At 45.0% G+C, this 21,962-nt stretch overlaps 1 protein-coding gene across 2 annotated transcripts in view; it reads right to left on the minus strand.

Moving 5' to 3' along the window:
• Nucleotides 1-8,936: 8,936 nt before the first annotated feature.
• RASSF8 (Ras association domain family member 8) overlaps nt 8,937-21,962 on the minus strand; it is a 74,780-nt gene continuing 61,754 nt past the window's right edge. For both annotated transcript variants that reach the window (XM_066183755.1, XM_066183756.1), the window contains exons 4-6: nt 16,401-17,290; nt 14,309-14,453; nt 8,937-13,226 (exon numbers count right to left, since the gene is read on the minus strand). In XM_066183755.1, the coding sequence (XP_066039852.1) occupies nt 13,105-13,226; nt 14,309-14,453; nt 16,401-17,290 (1,157 nt within the window). In that variant the 3' untranslated portion in view covers nt 8,937-13,104. The remainder of the gene's footprint in view (nt 13,227-14,308; nt 14,454-16,400; nt 17,291-21,962) is intronic.

Here is a 21,962-nt window from a genome sequence, read left to right on the forward strand (position 1 = left end):
GGTCAGAGCTCACACTAGTTCTGCAGCTTCCTCATGACGGGAAGAGGAGGGGCAGGCCCTGAGCTCTGCTGTGTGACCAGGGACAGGACCTGAGGGAACGGCTGGAGCTGTGTCAGGGTGGATATTGAAAGGGTCTTCCCCCAGAGACAATTATCATTCTTATTGTAGAGCCCCACAGGCTCCCCAGGGATGGTCACAGTCCCAAACCTGACAGTTTCAGGAGCTTTTGGACAACTCTTGGGCACATGGTGTGACTCTTGGGAATCGTGTGTGCAGGGACAGGAGGTGGACTCGAGGATCCCTGTGGGTCCCTTTGAACTCAGCTCATTCTGGGATTCTGTAATGTCCAACCAAAACCTCCCCTGTCCTCTCAGAAAGGGCTGCAAGGGGTTCAGAGTCCTGGCATTCAAGAGTTTTGCTAGATTCACACTGAGCAACCAGAAGGCAACATTATGCACGTATGAGCCCATTCTCTACAGGAAATAATAAGGACCAAGAGGTTTACAGCCCTTGAGGGCATCAGCTGGAAGGTTAATAAATCAGGGAAAACCATGGCAGAGGCTGGTTTTAAACTTAGATTCTTCTGAAATAACAATGTTGTTACTGTGATATGGAATCATAGAATGGCCTGGGTTGGAAGGGACTTTGAATACCATCAGTTCCTCTCCCCTGCCATGGTCAGGGACACCTTCCACTATCCCAGTTTGCTCAGAGTCCCATCCAACCTGGCCTTGGACACAGCCAGGGATGGGGCAGCCACTTCTCTGGGAAACCCATGCCAGGGCCTCACCACCCTCACAGGAAAAATGTCCTCTTCATATCCAATCTAAACCTCCTCTCTGTCAGTGTGAAGCCGTTCCCCCTTGTCCTGTCACTCCAGGCCCTGTAAATCGTTTCTCTTCATCTTTCCTGCAACCTCTTGCAAGTCACTTTATTTCAAAAAAATTGGTGGTGGCAGCACTGATGCAGCGGCACCTGTTGGACAGAACAGCAAGATCAAAAGATAACACAGCCACTTGAAAGGAGAAAATGAGCCTCTGGCCCTAATATGCTGCAGGTTTATACATTTTATGTTATAAGCTCACTGTAATAAAAACAGATCTTCACGGGAGCAGGGGCAGGAGCTGCCACTGTGGTTTCCTCTTCCCCAAGTGAAGATTCTAGTCAAACCAGCTGAAGCTATTTCTCAGTAACTAACTGCTAAATCATTCCGTGCAGAAGTAGGGCAAGATCCACCAGAGGAACAGTGGGCATGCCTCTGACAGCAGCTTTTGACACAGGGAGCAGGAGATGCTTCTTCCTGGGAGGAAGAATATTCAATCCCAATCACCTACTGAGAGGTAAATACTCTTAAGTCCCGAACCATGACTCAAAGGCAGGGCTGCTCCTCTTCCAGTACGTTGTGTGAGGAGTGGTGCCCTCTGTTGTTCCAGGGAGAATCTGCTGGGAGTTAGGGAATTGAAGCCACGAATGTGAGGTGGGTTTGTTTTCTCCGGTGCTGCAGACTCTTACAGGTGCTTTGGTTCGGACATAGGGTCTGTCATGTAGAATGCACTGCCATCAGGACTTAATTTTCCAGAGTAAAGTCAGAAATTAATCGTGAAAATGGACCAACATGACTAGGAAAAATACACTTAAAAATTAGAAAAGTGTGTAGAACAAGCAAGAATTCCTTCATAGCTGCTACAAAGGTAATTGAAGGGTATGGGAATGTGTGTGGGGAAGGGCCAGAGTTAAGGCCGTCTGTTCCCTTCGACTTCTGTTCTCTGAGAGAGGAGGAGCTCCCTTTGCTTATCAAGCTGCCATCATTAGATAATGCTCCTGGGCACTCCTAGTCTGTCTGCAAAGGAAAATGTGTTTGTGTCAACCTGGCCTGCACGAGTTCCTGCTCCTTAGCACAGCAGAGAAGTTGTGTCTGGAGTGCAGTTTGCTCTGCAGAGGGCAGAAACAAGAAGATAAAGATACATCCATGTCTGCAAAACATGAAATGGCTTTGAAAAAAGCTTAACTGACCATGGGGCTAATTCTGGTGTTGTAAATGATGAGGTAAGTACAGTTAATTAAAATGACCTTTGAGATCAATCTGTGTGCCATGCCCCAGGAGCCAGCCGTGGGAAGCACGCTCCCATCAGTGTCCTGCCAGGCCCAGAAGGTATTTCCAGGACTCCAGCTGTTTGCTATGATTGCTGAACATGCAGAGTCTGCAATACCTGCTTTTAAAAGTACACAGTAATGTCACAGGCTTACTTGAGTTTAGTAACCCCAGGGTAGTGCATTTCAAGGAGTAGAGGGCAATTCAGCTTCCTGGCAGGGCCAGTGGGAAGGTACTTCATGTCCCTGACTTTTGTTTTCCACAGAGATCACCACCTGTACCTTCAGGGACAAAGCTGCCTGCACTGGGGCAGCATAATGGTACTTTAGGGCTACTCTAGCACTTTCCCTAGTGGGTACAGTTACATAATAGAAGAGAATCACAGAATGGCCTGGGGTGGAAAGGACCTTAAAGATCATCCAGTTTCACCCTCTGCCATGGGCAGGGAGATCTTCCACTATCCCACACTGTTCAGAGCCCCATCCAACCTGGACTTGGACACTGCCAGGGTTGGGGCAGCCACAGCTTCTCTGGGCAACCTGTGCCAGGGTCTCACCACCCTCACAGGGAACAATTTCTTCCTCATACCAATCTGAACCTGCCCTCTGTCAGTGTGAAGTCATTCCCCCTTGTCCTGTCACTCCAGGCCCTTGTCAAGAGTCTCTCTCCATCTTTCCTGTAGGCTCTCCTCAGGCACTGCAAGGCCACAATGAGATCAAAACATCTTTATTTATACAAGCCTGTGAAGAGAGATCTCCTCCTTTCCCCAGATGTTCCTGATGCACCCACACAGCAGTGCCCTCAAGATGCAAGCCTGACTCCTTGACTGAAGGCACCTCCACAGTGCGGGAGAGTCTTGTGAGCTTCTGGCTGGCAAGAGAAGAATTAATATAATAATATAATAATCAGGCAGAGTTACCTGAAGAGGAAACCAGAACAGACTCAAATCATGCAAGGAGCTGAACTCCTGCATATGCTGAAACCAGCATGCTAAAATTAACAGTAAATGAAGAAAGTGATTTTGCAAACTTTGAAAACAGATTAATCAATTAGATCTCAAAGGTAAAATCTTTATTGGTTGAACCTGGCTCAAAGTTGCTAGAGGAGAGAATAAGTCGCACCTCTTTTGAAGTGCTCTCATTATTCACTTCAGAAGGGATGTAAGTCCTCTGCTACCAGGAAGAGGTTTAACCTCTGACTGAAGGGTTAGGGAAAGCTTCCTCTGCAAGGGAAGGCTGCATGTGCCCAGCCAGCTCTTTCTATAAAGCTCAAGGCAGAATGTTTGGCCAGGTGGCCCCCAGCTTGACTGAACCACGGTAGGACAACTCTCTATTGGTCAGAGCAGACTTTTTAGCGAATGACCCATGTGCAAAAGTCAGTACATGGAGATGAAGGGCTTGTACTCCTTCTGGGAAAGCCTTCCACATCCCTGGGCTTCAGTTTCCCAAGCTGATAAAAGGAATAATGACATCTAATTAGTTGACTACATACACATATATGTGTGTGCATATATAAAAATTGTATGATTGGGATCATTGTTATAGTAATATAAGAAAGTAGTTTTTTCCTTGGGAATTTCAGGCTGTGTTCTGCCACTGAACAAAGATGTTAAGATACTCACACTGCCCAGGCTCCTGCTTTTGCACTTGCTCACAACACCTGAATTATGTGCTTGTCCCGTGTGGCTGCACCCTGGCGGCAGTCCACTCTTCCTACCAAACAAGGGAGATGTTCCTAGAAGTAGGTGCCTCCTGCTGTAAAGTTCCTCAGATAATGTACAAAGGTAGCAGCAAGAACTTTATTGAGCAGCACATGAGATAAGGTACTGCAGGACTGATTATTTATTGCCCTGTCAGGTGCCAGCAGCTGCATTAATTATTACTGAAATGTGTTCAGATGGCAACATCTTTAAATGATCTTTGACCTCAGAACGGAGCAGTTGGAACTCTCTGTGCTCAGACATGCTGAAGGGTGCTCGTTCTGGCCAAGACTACAGTGTAAGTGCAGCTGAGGTGTTTGTTAGTTAATTAAATTTATTTGGAGCATGCAGAAACACTTTGGAGTTGGCAAACAATGAAAAAAAGGTGCCTTCCTGCAATTCTAACTCTTGTGTGCTTTATCTCTTCAGCCACTAATGCCAAAGGCCACTTGGTATTATCAATGGAAAACTGTGAAATGGCAGCCTGTCATGGTGCATTACTGGTTACATGCACATTGCTAGAACATCCTAAGACTTGTGGAAACACTGGAACATTTAGGACCACCAAGCAAATCTCAGCCTGTTCAGTCAATTGTTTCTATCGATTAGGTACAACACACTCCCAAGCAGCACTTGCAAAAGGGTTTAGGCTGCCTCTGGTAGTAGCAGCACTTTGCAAGAAGAGAGTTGAGCATAAGTTAAAACAAGGTTTTATTCTTCTACTTGCTTTCCCTTTTTACCCCTCTAGAAAAAGAAATCTACTTAAAGCTAAACAAGAATTCACCTTCAGAAACCCCCAGCTCCCCTCAACACACCTGCATCTTGCTCTCACTGCAAGGTAAAGCTAACTCTGAGTGACTTTTTGTCACCCTCTTGTATCTTGGTAGGATACAAAACACACTTCATGCTGCAGTATCTGGATGGCACAGCCAAGTTCAGGACCACGTTGTGCTCAGTATTATTTGCCAAACAAATAGGAATCAAGACACTGTTCCCCACGTGGCCTGCCGTATATATAGACAAAGTCAAAGGGGATGAGGGAGTATTATCTCAGGCTTACAGTGGGGGACTCCAATCCACCAGGATTACAGCAGCTTGCCCAAGGTCACTCATAGGAAATCTGTGGCAGAGCTGGGAAATGAAACGAGAACTTCCCAGGCACGGGCAAATACACCAGGCACAGGACAGTATCTAAAATGGAATGTTTCAACCCACATCTCTACAGGTTTCAGAAAGCTTCCAGGCCTGCTCAGAAACTGCAGGAATGGTAGCATTTGTGCATCAGTTCCACAGACACTGTGAATAAGACATGTCTCTTTGTAAGTATTACTGCGTCCTTTCTGACAGAACATGAAGTTGGAATGCTGGGTACCTTACGCCATTCCCTACCACGTGCTGTGTATTCCTAGAAGACCTGCTTCCCATCGCAGTGCGTGGCTGCCGCATGTACTGCTGCCCTCTCGTGTGGGCCTGCGGGGAACTGCAGCGTTGGCACAGCCGAAGAGACCCGATTTTCTGGTGCCTGCCCCCGGCATCACCTTTCACCTCAGCCCTAGAGCTAATGGACACTGCTGCCTTTCTCATTTGCTCTGTCACCGTCTCCTCCACGCTCGTTTTGTGCGTGACACAAGTGACGTGACAATGGAGAATCCGGGTCATAGTCTTGGCAGCCACGCTGCATATCTGCCAGGCCAAGGAAACGCTTAAGACAACGTTGTAGCAGCAAAATGTTGTCAAAGGTCAGCTGGCACTCTGGGGTTTCCCCTCAGTGTGCCAAGAGGGCCAGTTCCACCTCATCGATCAAAGTTCACCTCAGGCTGATTGGGACTGCTACAGCCAAATCATCTGTTCTGAACACATAACATTTTATGAACAGCAGTTTGATACACACAATAAAAGTTGTGACAGGTAGTAATTTAGGAGAAGCTCTGCAGGCAACCACAAAGACATTCCAGTTATTTCCCACTTAAAGGCTGGCCTGAATTTCATTTTAGCAATAGCTCCTGATGGTACTTCTGTGATACCATGTCACTGGCTTCAAAGCTGCATGATTCACTTTCCATCACACTGGCACTGGAAGGGACTTCAGGGCAAATACTAATCAGGTTAAACGTGTTTTACTTGGTCTACATCTCATTCTCTTACTTCCATCACCCTCACTTTTTTGTTGTTTTTTTTGTTTCTGTTTTAATCAGAAGCCCTCCTTTTAAAAATACCTAGGCAGGTAATTATTGGCACTCATTTGTGTTGCACTGGATAAGGTGGGGTTTTTAAGCACACTTGCCACAAGCCCAGCTGGAGGTCTGAATACTTTTTTGTCAAACTTTTTCTCATTAAAAATAAATCGTATTTTTCTTTCCTACAACTTGACCCAGGATTGAATATTAGATCTTTTATGCTGCATTTTCCTGCTAAGTCTTCCAATTACCAACTATCTTCCTCCTTTTGCAGAGGGGTAGAACAAGACACAGCATGTCAATAAGCAATAAGCACAGTCTGGTGTAGTGGTATTTCACCTCCATCAGCTTCCAGATGTCTGAACAGAAGTGTGATGACACTGTGATGACACTCTCTCACTGTTCCAGAGATGCCTGTAGCCTTTCCACAGCCAGGGATTCAGATCCAAAAAGCCTTTAGAAATCAAACTTCGGATTCCATGGGGGAGAAGCTCCAGAGCTGCCTGTGTGGCAGCAAGGAGGGAGGCACACACAGAGCCTCCAGAAGTGGTATGAGGACACTGGCAGTGCCTGAGTTGCTCAAACAAGCAGTGAGGTTGCTCAGGGAAGTTTATCAACTCTGATTGCATCAGTTCCTAGTTGCACTAGCAAATGCCAAAGAGGCTCCTTTCCAGTCAGCCCTGGACAGCACACAGAGCTCACTGCAAAGGATGGGGGAAAAAGTACATCGCATACTCACCTGGAAAAAGGGAACAAAATAGAACAACTGAGATTGTCTCCATCCGATATTTCTGGAGAAAGTTAATGATGAAGCAGTGGCTGACCCAGAAAATACTCATTAACACTAGCTACAATATCAAAGGTAGCAAATATATCATTTTCAAGCAAGGCAATAATGGGGACCATTGCTCATTGTGCCCTACTTCAGACACCAGACATCTTAGTTGAAACAATCATTAAAAATTTGGGTTATAAAGGAATACTACCTAGCTGGCACAGACATGACAGGCAGAAGAATTCAGTACGGCTTCTGAACAAAATGGATCATTGATCTGGTCTGGTTTTGCAACTCATTAGTGGTTCAGTTACACTGAGCTAGTTAGTGCTGCAGCAGCCACATACAAATACACCACTTTGTTCTTTAAAGGCAAAGCAAAAGATCAGAACCATCAGCTGTAGCCCTGGCTCTGCTGAGCACGCTGGGAAACATTAGTTACCACAAAAGCCAGCCAGCTGACTGGCACAGGAGCAGGAAAGGGCACCTTTCAGAGCACAGGGCCTCCACAACTTCCACCGCCCTGACAACAGTGCCACCCACGTGCTAGGGCTTCAGTGGAGTTCATGGCATTGTCCTATTGCCAGTCAACAGTGCCACTACTGTTAGCTCACTTCTCCTCACATCTAATGAGATTAGGCTCCAGTTAGCTTAGGAAAATCCATTTGTTAGGATATTAGACTAAGGACTGCATTTGGATGGCTTAAATCACAAGTCTCCAGCTGTATCAAGTTCCCAGCCTTGATTAGCTCAAATGATCTCAAGCAAGCTTCACACCCTCCCTGGTGTCAGCACAGTAACTACACCTGAATCTGGCCTAAAAGACCTTCTGCTCCTTGTTCAAAGATTAATTTCTTTCTGCTCCCTGAAGCATCACGGCACCCTGCAGTTGTTGAGGGAAGAATCTGTACATTTGGTTCCTCTCCCTGATCACCTCCAAGTGACCCTCTGCCTCTTTGCTTTAAGTTACACTTCCCCCAAGTCACTGACCAATTCTGTCATTTCAAGGTTACTGTTTATATTAATAACAGTTCCTCAGCTGAAAACAAGCTCCTCTTCCCTTTTGCAGTGCCTGGGCTTTATCTGACTGAGATTACAGCACACTTACAGTAAAGGAGCTCTCTCGTCTGCCACAGAGGCCCCACACCAACCAGCTGTGTGTCCCACACCCCAAGCAAATCACCATTTAAGGAGAGCTCCTTTGGCCTAATGCTCAACACAGGGCCATTTCTGGAACTGTTTGAGCTGGACACACCAACCCTGGCCTTGGCCCTGCCTTCAGACCCAGTGTTCTGCAACAGAGTCCCAGCGGCTCTGTCGTGAGATGTGCGCGACGTGAACAGTGCAATCCCAGCAAACCATGAACTGTAAAGACCCAAAGTTTCAGAGGGGAATTTATTGTATGGGAGCATATCCAGTATTTTTTGTCAACCATTCATGAGAATAATAAAAAATAGAAGATTTTTAAATGACAAAAAATATAGTTACATATAATACAGGTTTTCATCTTGCATTGAAGCGGAGCAGTAATAAAATGCTCACTCGTGTTTTCACAGTTTGTGTTGCTTCTCTAGGTTAAAGCATCAGCAACTCAAGTGTTCCAGTCAGAACCCCAAGTTAGCAGTTTCATGGGATGGTGAGGGTGAACGCTCTCAGCATTCTGACACACTTCACAAGTACAGCAGGCACACTTGATCCACTTCAGAACTACTAAAATTTTCAGAGGTACCAGCTACACTTGAGGCATCCTTGCTGTAACTGAAAGGGTTTTGCATCAGAACACATTTTTTAGGCCCCAGTCAGAAACGCATCTGTGGAACACTCAAGAATGTGCTTAAATCCAATCCGGTTCAAAGGGCTCCGAGCTGATCCTTTGTGACCCCCTTGTTCTGCCCTCACAAGCACCACACATGAGCACAAAGCTCTAACCAGTACTTGGTCACATGTGTAAAGTGCTTGCAAGACCACAAAGGATTTAACATTCTTCAGCACTCCACTTAGAGACCTAAAGGCATTCACTGCACGCGTACATTGGTATTTACTACACACACTTACACCCAGCACCCAATATTATTGCAATAATTCTTTGCTGGTAGAACAGCGCATACACCAAGTTTCACTTATTTAGTTTTCTACAAACATAGGAAAAAAAAACACCTGAAGAGAGCTAGAACAGCTTTCAATCAGTCACTATATTGGCATTGAAAGCTTTATTTTCAAAACTTAAGCAGCAATACTGAATAAATAGACAGAATGATTGTTTTGTCATCTCCATACAACTGATGGCCTTCATCCAAAACATTAAAATACTGTAATGAATAAACATGCACATTTCAATGCTCTAAAAAAAACCCAAAAAACAAACAAACAAACAAACAAAAAACCAGAAAAGGAGGTGTAATATAAAAGTAACACTTTGACACTTTTTTAATACAGTACAGACCATTAGAGACTATTTTCTGGAAAAAAATATCTGAATACAGTTTTTTTATTTACATGTTTCATTAAGGCCCAATTCACTCAAGTTAATGCACATCAGGAATTTATATGCTTCAAGGTAACTCATTAAAAATTACAAGATCGATGTTTCTTTGATCACTCATATGATCCCAGTTCACTAAAATAATGCAGTACTCTTCACACTAAAAACAAGGCAATTGCTGCCCCAAGAGGAGATTCTTATTTGACTAAAGGATCTTTTTTTCCCTCTTACCTCATAGGTTTGCATATTGCTAATGCTAGTAGTGGTAGTTCTCTTCTTCAAGAACTTCCTCCAAACTTGCCAGGGTTTAGAAAAGCAAGCAATCTCAAAGCTAACATGCCATTTCCAGAAGCAATTCAGGCACTTGGGAACCTAAGTCCCACTGAAAGATACTGGGAGCTGACTTTTCAGAGTGGGACTTGGTTTCTCCCTTGCTCAGGCATTCAGACTGTTCACCTTAGCCTTAACCTACTGGCTTTTCAGATGGTCACCCCCTTCTTTTCCCCTAACAACATAGCATCTCCAGCAAAAATAAACTGTATCCTCATGGATGAGAGAGGTAACACAGTTAATTTCCATTAGTAATAAATTACAGGAGTTCTCCATATAAATTCCCTGTGCACTGGAAAATAGTGCTTGTGTATTCAACTATTTAACGCAAGCAAAAAACCCCATTTTTATCATGCTGCCCAGTAAATAATATGGCACTTGTTAAAATTAGTATGTGTAGCTTCCTTTCTGCTAATGCCCCAGGAGGTTTGGAACACTTCTGAAAATGGACTTTTTGTACAGTTGTGAAGAAAGTGAGTTTCCGCAGTTGATCAGAAGCAAATCTCTAAACGCTGTAGTGTGGGGATTTTTTCTAACTGTTACACATGGGTCAATTCACATTTAATGCAAGGGCATGCCATTTCTTTTTGGTTTATTTACAGAGAGGGTGAAAATGCTACGGAACTTCAGCCTGGGTGAAATTCAATAAGCAAGAGGAGTATGGTGGGGGCAGGGGAATTTGTCAGTGTCTCACAACTGGCAGGTCTGGATATCAAGGCCTCTCCTCGGCCACAGAAGTGGCTGAAGCTGCCAGCTTTTTTCAGATCACCTTGACATGTGCCAAAGCCCTGGCAAGGAGGGGCCACTCAGGGGTGCTGCAGTGGTCACTCCTGAGCCAGCTCCAGGCTGGCCCCTGTGTCCAACAGCTGCTGCAGTCAGCAGGTGCTACTTTTTAACTCAAGTGTCAAATTCTTCCCTTGATTCTATGACAAAGCTGTAATTCAAGCCCTCCAAAGCTGCTCTTACTCTTCCTTTTCATGCTTTTCCTCCTCCCTCTGTCTTACAGAATAACCTGGCAGAGAAAGCAAGCAGGTTTTATGATGCAAGAGCCCAATTCAGCTCAGACTGACATCTGTGGGAGATGGACCAGTCACAGGATATGACAAAATCATTAGCTGGGGTAAATATGTTGATCTACCTTAAAAATACTTCATCTCAGGACAAGACTGTTTCCCCCCACCCCCATGCAGCATAATTTGGGCCAGACTTTGCAAGGTGCTGAGTGCCTCAGTTCTCTAACATCAAGAGGTGCTGAAGATGCAAGATATCCACTGGAAAGGGTCATTTCATTTCTGTAAATTGAACCCAGAATGTAAGGCATATATGCTCAAGTACCTTGGACAGATATTGTCCCCAAACTATGTGTATTTTACACTTTTTTAATATATATATATATACACGCACATTCTTTTTTTTCTTTTTTTTTTAATACAAAGTTATGGGCACAGTAAACATGAGCACAGAATTGTGATAAACTAACAGTAAAATGGGTGAGCGCTCCAAAGGTTCCTTAGGTTGGAATATCTCATTTTCCAGTTTGCTCACAAGGGAAGATGAAAAAAAAAAAAAGAAAAAAAAAACCTGGTAAGTTAAACAGTAAAAATTCATAGTCCATTTGGAAAGGTCCTTTATATATTCACAGCCTTATCTGTTGCTGTTAGTCTAAATACAGCAGCATTTTTTATAATATATGATGCCATTAATAAGTGGAAAGGAAAAAAATGCATTAAACACTCAAGAATCCTTCATCTTCTGCCATATCGTTTAAAACTTCCATTAGTCAGGAACCTCCTTTTTTTAGAAAAGGAGACTTAAATTAACATTTATCTGCACATCAGTGAATCAACACAAGAGGATGCTAGGAGTTAAGTATTTTTCTATGGCTAAAATCTTGGAGTTTCCTAACAGTGGTAAAATCCTGACCCTGCCAAGGAGGACACAAGGAACCCAAGTCTTCAGCACTGCAGTGAGGGCACAGTGTCCCCCCTTGTGCCCAGGGGATCTCCAAGGTGGGGATGATGCTGTGAGTTGCTGTTAGAACAGGAAATCCAAACCAGGAAAGGCCCATTCCTTCCCTAACTCATCCATGAGGCCAGCCCCCAACGTTTACAGTGTGTCCCACTGATGCCAGTCCCTTTCTCCACAAACCTGGTATCCCCTGCAGCAACCTCACTTCAAGGTCTGCAACCAATGAGCTATTTGGGAGTGGCTACTTTCTACAGGAAACCCTTTTTGTCTAATTCTTTCTTGCCTTTGATTGCATTAGAGCAACATCAAGATGTGATAATGTTCTCTTCTCATATGTTTTGTGAAAAATGACCATCAAATATCATTTTTCAAAAATTACCTGTGAATTTTCTGCTTGGAAGCTTTACATTCTGTAAGTGACTGTCTTTCAAAGGGACCAACTGTCCACCAGGGAGCTGAATGAAATCTTGGCCTCACTCCTATCAGTAAGAACTCTGCTAGTGATTTCACGGGACTCTGCCAGGTTTCTTCCCTTCACAAAATTTGAGTGGATTCTGGAAGGCTGGAATTGGATACTCATTTGTGTTGTGTCTTTCTTCCCCTCCAACAGCAAGATTTGTAACAAACCAAGAACACTGTAATGGCTAGTGGAAAAAATGAAATACAAAATCACACACAGTGAAAGCCTCCTACTCTCTCTTTTGGTAAGATATATGAAGACAACTTCTTACATTGTTCTTTTCTCAAAAGGCATATACAATGTGGCAAAATATTTCAAATATACATTCTATATAATAAAATATCATCTAACTAGTGCATCCTCAATCATATGCTGGAAATATTTTTACCAAGCCAAGGTTTAAAATCCATAAATCTTTTGAACACTAGGTGCTTCATTCAAGGCAGATACAACAGCAAGTAAATCCCACAAGCTCACTTTTCAAGCTTTAAAAGGTAGCAATGGATGGAACACGACATATGATGACCCACAACAGAAATGAACAAAGTTAGTGGTGAGAAACCACTGCAATGGTTCAGCACCCCTCAGAACTCTGCATTGCAGGTTGCTGTACTTGATCAGATGCGGGATGTTGGTACACACAAATTAAAGTCACCTCGTCAGACTGACACACAGCCATACGTGATAATTCACAAGTTAAAAATAAAAATATAAAAGGTCAACATTCACAGGTCCATTGACTAACGGGAATAAATTAAACCTCAGATAAGTTGCATACATAGTTTCCTTCACCCTCAGTCTTCCATTTATGCCTATACAAAGAACAATACTTTCCCAAACACTTCTGAAGTGGCAAAAACAGTGAAGGTTTTTGCACTCAAGCTGTGTTGACAGCAAGGTCATCCTTGCCAATTATGAATCGAGACAGTTCCTGTCTCTTTAGCATCAGTGCACAGGGTATGGCTCCAAGTGGTGTTGGAGGAAGAAGAAAAAAATAACACGGTGGTGTAACAAAAAAACAGAATAAGACAAACTTCTTCCATTCATCATTGGCAGAATAAAATAAAGTGTATCTTGTCCAGGGTACCTTGCTAGGTCCTCTCTAGAAGAGGTATGTACTGTCATACATAAATGCCCTCCGGGTTAAAACCAGATGACAGGGGGTTCTGTAGGATCCGAAGGTTACTGGGGAGTTGCCTCGATGAGCCAGGGCGCTTCAGTGACCCAGACTGAAAGGTTGGCTCTGCATAAGAAAAAGGGCAATTAGAAAAGCCATCAGTAGGGGTGCACCTCTCCTCCTCCTGCTTAATGCAACAAAGAAATTCCACATGTAACAGACTTCAGAAGTACCTGGCTAGGAAGTGAGGAGATCTAAGGTGCACATTTCCTACTCATTTCAAAACAGAACGAAACCCACGCAAAAGAATTACTGTCCCACGAGAAACATGCACACAATCACACACACACCCCTATATGGTGATGTGCAGAAAGAGTTTGAACCTCTAACATAACTCAAAGCTTCAGCTTCCTGCCCACTTAAAAGAGTTCACACAAGTGCTGCATTTGAAGGTCTGGTTTTTCTTCTCTCCCGACCCGCTTGCCCTCCCAGTGCCTTTTGGTTATAAAGTTTTCTGAGCAGAGGGACAGACCCAGCACAAAAGAATGCCGAGACAAAGAGCCCCTTGGAAGCCAAGTGCTGGAAAAAACACACGACCATGCTGGTGCCGCAGCTCTGACACGCATTTAAAATACTCCCATGGTTCTGCCCAGGAAATTCTGAATCCAGATGTGGGCATGTGCAGGCTGCACTGATCTCACTGGGGGCAAAGTCAATTCACACCCGCTGGAACAGCCATCTATGCAGGACTTCTGCATGGCTGGCAGCCCAGCTGGATTGGCTCCTATTCCCGTGCGGCTGCTGTCTGAGATTTCTTGGGATCCAGACACATTCCTTTTTCTGCTTTGACAACACCCCCACCAGAAGAGGAAGAACCCAGACGAACAGCAATGTCAGATGTACAATCACGTTCCATGCTGGCAGCCAGCCATCTTGAAAGCTGCAGGCTTAATGCACTGCTGATGGGACAAACGCATGCCTGGGCACAGTGGGAGAGAAGTTCTCCACATACTGCTCTTTATTTAAAGCCTGCTAAACCCTTGGAATGAAAAGAAGTACTCGACAATGTGCTCTCGTAGTGTTTTGCTGATGTGTTTGCTAAGGGAGCATTCACTTCATGTAGGAGTGCCAGCATTAAGCGGCAGCAAAGGCACTGCCTGCTCCTTCTCCCTCCTTCCCTCCCTCCCAAAGCATTCCGAGGGACGCACCTCTCTCGAGCTCCACATGTGGGGCCTCCACCTCCATGGGGTCCGCTGGCAGCACCGTCACCTTGGTTCCTGTTTGCTGGATGAACTGCTGCAGGTTCACCTGGCGCAGCTCCTTGGTCAGTTGCTCCAGTTCTTGTTCCCTGTCCTGCCAGGAAACAAAAAAATCTGCTGAGCAAATAAAGCAGCATTTTGTGACCATATTTACAGTTGGGCAACTAATGCTTCTCCTTTTGACGAGAAAGTCTCCAATTTTTAAAGCTCAAATGCAAATTGAAGAGTTTAAAGGTATTTTAATCTTATAATTTAAAAAGCAAGTCAACGCTCACTAGCACTTACTAGAATCACAGAATCAATTAGGTTGGAAAAGACCTCCGAGATCATTAAGTCCAACCCATGACCGTAACTGGGTTTTTCTTACTGTATTTTATTTTTATACTACTTCTTGGATGACTAGCAGCTGTTTCTCATATTACCTGAGAAAAACTGTGGCATGTCAGTAAATAAAGGTAATAGTGTGAATGCTGAAAAAATAATCACCCAAGCAGCAGTCTGGCACCAAGTCTTACTTCTTCCTGAAGTGTGCAGCATGGCTTGGACAGCTCATTTAATTCTTCTGATCTTAAAAGGAGTAAAATTGTTCTCTTTTCTTGTCCTTTGCATTTTCTATTTAAACTTTTTTGGCCAGAACCTTCTCACTCTGCAAGGGTTTTGTGCAATGAAGCCAAAGCCTGGCTGGTTCCCCACCCCTTCAAAGCACAGATGATCATTTAGGATCTTTCTCTGTACTTCTGTCATGATATGCAAACCTTACAGCTCTGATAGTTTACAACAGTCTAGTTCTATTATTATTCCCACACACAGAGGTTAAGCTGCTTTAGCAGATATCTTTAACTTTAGATATGCAATAAAATATTTATCTATTTTCTCCCCCGCAAAGCTCCGTAATGCAGAGCTCAGTTCATTTTCTTGTGGACTTCCAGATTTGTGCACCTTTAGGTTTAGAACAAGATTGGAAGATCTGAATTGAATGGGAACTTTTCCAAGAAAACGTAGACTACGAAAAGAACCAAGCCAGAAATATTTTGAACTCCATCATAGCCTCAGTAAATGTGACTGAGGATAGATAAAACACAAAGAAGACCTGAAGCTTTCCATCAGTGCAAATCCTTGGGTGTAGCATGTCTGGAAACTTAGCATAGATAAACATGGCCAAAATTGCTTACAGTTTTCATCCATTTTGCTTTGGGTGAAAAGATTATTTTTTTCCTCCCTCATCATCTAGTAAAAACAGCTCATACTGACATGGTTCTAAGGCAGGAGTAAGGTTACAAAACCCCTTTACATATTCACAGTGGAATCACCTTAATGCCACTACAGAATATACCAACTGTGAATCCTGGGAATCAGCAAGAACCACAATTCCAACTGATGTGCGGTACCTTAGGACTACCTCACGTGGCACATAAAAATCCCAGGAGCTCCAATCTTTCTTCCACCTCATCCAGCTAGCAGCTGGAGTTCCTTTATTCTTTCATGCTCTATCAAGTTCCAAGTGATATCATTAACTTTAGCAAGGAAACGGACTGGATTCTCTTTTGACACATGTGCCACAAATGCCTGAGGTGTAGAAAAAATAAAATCCTGAACACCAGTGAGTCAGTCAGGGAAAGTGGGATGCTGTTCTTTAAAACCAAAGTCCTGTAAGGCTGCAGGTACTTTAGATTTGTACCTTCCCAGGTGCTGCTTTTGGACTGTTCTTTGTAATTCATCTCTTTTGGTGGCAGACAAACTTAGCAAGGATCGGAAGTTTATCCTCAGAAAAGGCTATGATGGTGCAAATTACTGCTTTTCTTCTCAGACAGTTTGAGCAAGTTAAACACAGGTGAAATAAAAACAGCCCGCTCTTCAAAAAAAAAAACAAACCCACAAACTGAAATGCAATTTGAAAATGAAAGCAACACATTGCCTCTTTTACCCTGATTCACTTTGGAAACTGTCTTGTGTTGTTCTCTCACGGGCTTCAGATTTGTGTAAGATAAATTAGTCACAGTCTTTTGACCTTCTCTAGCTATGAATAAAAAGACAGTCTTACCTGTAATCGCTTGGTAGCTTGGCCCAAAGACCTTTCTACTGCTTTAATGCCATTTTCCAACCTCAGACTCTGCTGGCCCTGAATATCAATTTCTCCCTTCACCTTCTCGATCTTTTCCTTGACCTCTTCTTCATTCACCTGGGATTCTTGTACTTCCCGCTGCAGCTTCTCTGCTTCAAGGCCGCTCTCCATGTTGTGGATCTGAGACACGTAGTCCTTGAGTTTGCTCTCGCACTCCAGGATCCTCTGCCTCATCTCCTGCAGCTGCTCCGTCAGCTGCTTTTCATTCTCCTGTTCGATCTGCAGCTCGTTTTCCCAGAACTCTTCCTCTTCAATCTCCACTTCGTTCCGTTTGATCTTCTGCTCCAGTTTGAGGATTTCTTCTTCCAGGCTGGCGTTGTACTTTTGCTCCCAATAGCGTATCTCGGCTTCGTTGGACTCCAGCTGCTTCTCGATGCACTGAAGCTTCTCCGTCTGCAGGTGGATCAGTTTCTTCAACTCGTCCGCTGTTGTTTTACAGTTGTTGAGCACCTTTTGCTTGAACTCAGATTCCTTGCTCTTCCCGAAGATGTCCATTAGCCCCTTGGCGCCGCCAGTGAAGGTGAGGGATTTCCTTTTCGGCTCCCTCCTCTTCATGGCCTTGTCCCCGGGCGGCCTCAGCTTGGCCAGGGGCGGCAAGCTCTGCCGGTACAGAGTCCTCTCGGGGATGCGCGCCACGCTGTCCGACGTGGGCCGCTCGCTCAGGGAGGGCCCGGTGCGCCGCAGGATCAGCTGCACGTCGCTGGCGTACTGTCCCCACTTGTTGAGGGACACGATGGGGTTCTCGTGCGGCGCCAGGTGCCGCTCCGTGTCCCGCCACTTCTCGATCAGCGTGTAGCGCCCGGTGCGCCCTGAAAGGGAGCACAGCGTCAGCGCGGCCGCGGGGGGGCGCCACCGCGCCGCGCTCCGCCCGTGAGGGACGGCAGCGGGACACGGCGGGACAGCGCCGCGACAGGACCCTCCCGCCCCCCACAGGCTGCTCCAGCGCGCCTGCCCCCGCCGCAGCACACGCTGCCTCTCCCATGGTGCCCGCACATCACCGAGTTCGTCTCTAAACCCTCCCCGCGCAGAGCGGGAGCGGCAGCAGCGAAGAAGGATTGACACCGTGAGAACCCGCGGAACTGCCCAACCCCGGGGATGCCGGCTGGCTGGGAGGGACTGAGATTCATGGAATCGCGCAATGGTTTGGGTTGGAACGGACCTACAGATCATGCAGTTCCAACACCCTGCCACGGGCAGGAACACCTTGCACTATCCCAGCTTGCTCAGAGCCCCATCCAGCCTGGCCCTGGACACTCTCAGGGATCCGGGGGCAGCCACAGCTGCTCTGGACAACCTGTGCCAGGGCCTCACCGCCCTCACAGGCAAGAATAAAGCAAGTGACCCGGCAGTGTTGGTAACCACCACATAAATATACCCAATGCGAACCTCTAGACCAAGAAAACAGAGTCCCAGATCTTTCATACAGCCACGCAGAAATACCAAAAAATGTGGAGGGAGTGTGTTAAACTCGCCGTTAAACTTTCATCAGTCAGAGGCAGCTGTTAACGACCGACAGAGCCTCAGTTCCCCTGCTGACGCCCTCCAGATCGCTCAGACGCTGATCCAGCCTGGGCCACAGCCTGTGATGCCTGTGGCAGCGCTGCTGATGGGACAAACCTTCACTGAGGAGAGCACAGGGACAAGAGCAGCAGAGGCTGCCTAAACTGCAAACGAGCAATGAGACTCCCTGCACAATCTCGTTGTCTGTAACAGCGGCTCCCACATCCCCACTGGGGTAACCCAGCCTTCAGGAAGAAGCTCGAGTCCTTTCCTAAGTGTTGAGAGTTTTTTCTGAGCACTCTACTGACAATACAACTTCTTTTCATGCCTTCATTTGTGCTCTTATCAAGAACACTTAGATTCAGTTCAGCAGTCTTCCTCTTCCAACACCCCTTATGGGGTTTTATTTTTCTAAGCACTCTCACTACTCTGAAATATAGCATTCTCCCACTCCTGAAGAGATTCCCCTACCAAAGCAACCTCACTTAAAAGCCACAACGTTATTTACAAAAAGATGGGGAAGATCAACTGCTTAAAAGCAGTTTAATGCTCTAAAAAGCATTTGATGCTAATGAATTTCTGAACAGCTCCACAATTGCCATTAACCTTAAAAACATCATTAACTACTTTAATGCATTACCTACATTCATTTTCATGAGAAATGATCATTCAAATGATTTATGTGAGCACATAAAAGCCTGAAATACCTGTCATATATGCAACTACAGAGGGGAGGAGTCAGAAGAAATATAGTTATCAGTGGTAACACATCCAATGTATTCTCTTACCTTACACTACCTCCCCCAACCATCATACTTCTCTGAGAAGGACAAAAATCCTAATCTTAGGCTGGAGATCTGCCCCTGACCTCCAGTCACAACACTCACATGGACTCCTCACTTCAGATTTGTAGGAAACAAGCTGCACTGTGGTGATTAACACACCACACACCCTTCGAAAATCAGACACTGCCTTCTAAAGAGCTTCCTGAGCTACAAGTACTGCATTGGAAATGTTCCTTTGCTCTCTCTTTCTTACAATTAGCTCTCCAAGCAAAGAATAAGAACAAAAATTGTCTGCATAGGCACCACGTGGAGAACAGGTGGCTCATCCCAGAGGGATTGGCTGGCCCAGTCAGAGACCAAAATGTCCATGTTCACTTCCAAGTTAGGAGTGAGGGCTGAAAGATTTGGCTGGTGGGAGTCAGCAAAACAAGGCAGGACAGCATGAGAACAGCAATCCACCACCCTGAATGCTGTGTGAATGCTGTCATAAATAAATGACTCTGGGTAGGGAATGAGGAAAAAAAATGGGGAAAAAAAACCCCAAACCTGTCAGCATACTAACATGCTTGGCTAACACTCTCAGAAAGAGATTTAAGGCTTATTCTAATGAAGTTCTTCAAAATCAAGTTTATAAAGGTATATGGTATAAAGTGAGAGTTTTTTGCTAGCTCACAATATTGCTAATTGATCCATGAAGATTTATAGTTTGTAATAGGCATTGGTGTCGTTACAGGAAAAATAAACCTACCACTGTTTGCCATAGCACACGAACAATAAATCCTGGAGAAGAAAAATTAGGTAAAAACAAACCCCAGGACAAAGGCTGCATTCACTGCTCTGTTTTCTTCATCTTAGAAGTTTTCAGCTTGTAATCATGGTTGTGCTACTAATGTTCATGTTGTGTCAGAATCAGTCAAGTTCAAAGAAGTCCTGAAATTGCAAACTGGAGTAGGTACCACTAGGGGAGCGAGCAAAGTGCAATTTCTATTCACTCTGCTATTAAACTCATGACTTAAAAGAAATGTAACAGGAGACAAAAGAAAAAAGAAGGGGGAGGAGAATAAAGTTCTAATAACCTTGACCAAAAGTGAATTAAAGAATTAAGCACAGACTTGCCAAGAACTATTTTCATCTTAGCTTAGGGTTCCAAATCAACATGCATCCCTAAATAATGAACTCAGCACTCAAGATCCACATAAAAGAAAGTGTTTTGTAGAAGTAATACTTGCACAGTTCAACAACCACACCTGGAGCTCAGGACTGCTCTAAAACAAAGCTGTTCTCTTCCGAGATCATTACCCAGGAGTAGTGCTCTGCCTGTGCATGACGCAGATTAACAATACCCAGACAACCACAACTGTGATGTTTGCCTGCATTAGAGGGGATTAATTCACAAATGAAAGGGTGAATGAGTTAATTCAGAACTAATGACAGAGTATTTCAGAACACAGGCAGAACGCAGGCGTCCCTATAGCAAACTGCTGGTTTTGATGTGCAGCCACCAGTGACATGGAGAATGCAGCTTACCTGGGTTGTTGATGAGGAACAGTTTGACTCCTGCATGCTGCTTCTTGCCCTGTGTGTGGTCCACAAGCTTCTGGACACAAAAACCACCTGGCAGAACTCAGTCTGTCTTCATTATTTTAAAAATTAAGTTACAGTCACATTCAGGTGATGGCCATGTATCAGCAATGTATGGCATTCTTTAAATTACAGTGTGTTTCACTCAGCTGAATATTATATTGAATACCCCCCCAAATTTTGCAGTATCTCCAGGGAAGGTTTGGTGACCGGTTCAGCACTGAATCCCCCTAAAACTTCTGAAATAAAACTTTTCTTTAACTGCAACTAGAATACATTGGATTCTTTTTTAATACTTCTATCAAAGCCTTGTATTGATGGGAATGGTAGAGAAAACCATCCAGACAGGCCCAAAAAAGCACAAGCCGTGCTGTGTTCTCTAGTTTCCTCTTCAGAAAACTGCAGTTCAAGGGCTAGAGAAAGCACAGAGCTTCTGCATCCTATTTCAGGTCCAGCTACTACTTCATGGGCATCAGGGGAAAGGTGGTTCTGCTCCATTCTGCTGAGACCCCCCTGCAGGGCTGCACCCAGCCCTGGGCCCAGCACAGCAAGGACAGGGAGCTGCTGGAGCCAGGCCAGAGCAGGGACACCAAGGGCATCAGAGGGATGGAGCAGCTCTGCTGGGAGGAAAGGCTGAGGGAATTGGGATTGTTCAGCCTGGAGAGGAGAAAGCTTTGGGGTGACCTCATTGTAGCCTTACAGTGCCTGAGGGGAGCTCACAGGAAAAATGGAGAGAGACTCTTGACAAGGGCCTGGAGTGACAGGACAAGGGGGAATGGCTTCAAACTAAGGGTAGGTTTAGATTGGATATGAGGAAGAAATTGCTCCCTGTGAGGGTGGTGAGGCCCTGGCACAGGTTGCCCAGAGAAGCTGTGGCTGCCCCAGCCCTGGCAGTGTCTAAGGACAGATGGGGCTTGAAGCAAGCTGGGATAGTGGCAGGTGTCCCTGCTCATGGCAGGGCACTGGGATTGGGATGATCTTTAGGGTCTCTTCCAACCCAGGCCATTCTGCGATTACTACATGGTCCCCAGAATGGAGACCCTAGATGTACCATATCGTATCACCATCTCAAAACAATCACCAAGAACTTGTATCTGTTTTGCAGACAGCAAATGACAAGCAATAATGGAAGCAGATACGTATTTACATCCCTAAAGCACACCACATTGCACAAAGGGCAGTGCCAAGGTTAATAGGTTAAGTTTCCACCTAACAGCTCCCTAAGCGCACAAGTTTATCACAGGTTCTATTAATACAAGAACACCTTCAAAAGAATAATTTCAAAATTGAGAGACATGAAAAAAGCAAATATATGGACTCCAGAATGCTGATGTTTGACAGCCTGCAAATACCTGCCATGAGTGGTTTGAACGTGAACCTCCTGTGGAGGCCCAGGGGCTTGCCACCAAGGGAGTCATGTCTCAGCCCTGGAGAGGCAGAGGCAAATGGGGAGAGATGCCCCTCTAGATTAGGGAGAGAAAAGCCTCCCTCCCCTGGACCTTTGCAGCCATATGCTAATGACTTGTAAGTTTTGTTCCTTCATTGGTCTGTTAGTTTACTTCACCCCTGTTCAGCCCCCATTTACCATATATGTATGTACCCAGTAATGTTCTTC

The sequence above is a fragment of the Chamaea fasciata genome, unplaced genomic scaffold, assembly GCF_029207755.1.
Source record: "Chamaea fasciata isolate MVZ Bird 193981 ecotype frontalis unplaced genomic scaffold, bChaFas1.0.hap1 SCAF_5, whole genome shotgun sequence".
Taxonomy (NCBI): Eukaryota; Metazoa; Chordata; class Aves; order Passeriformes; family Sylviidae; genus Chamaea; species Chamaea fasciata.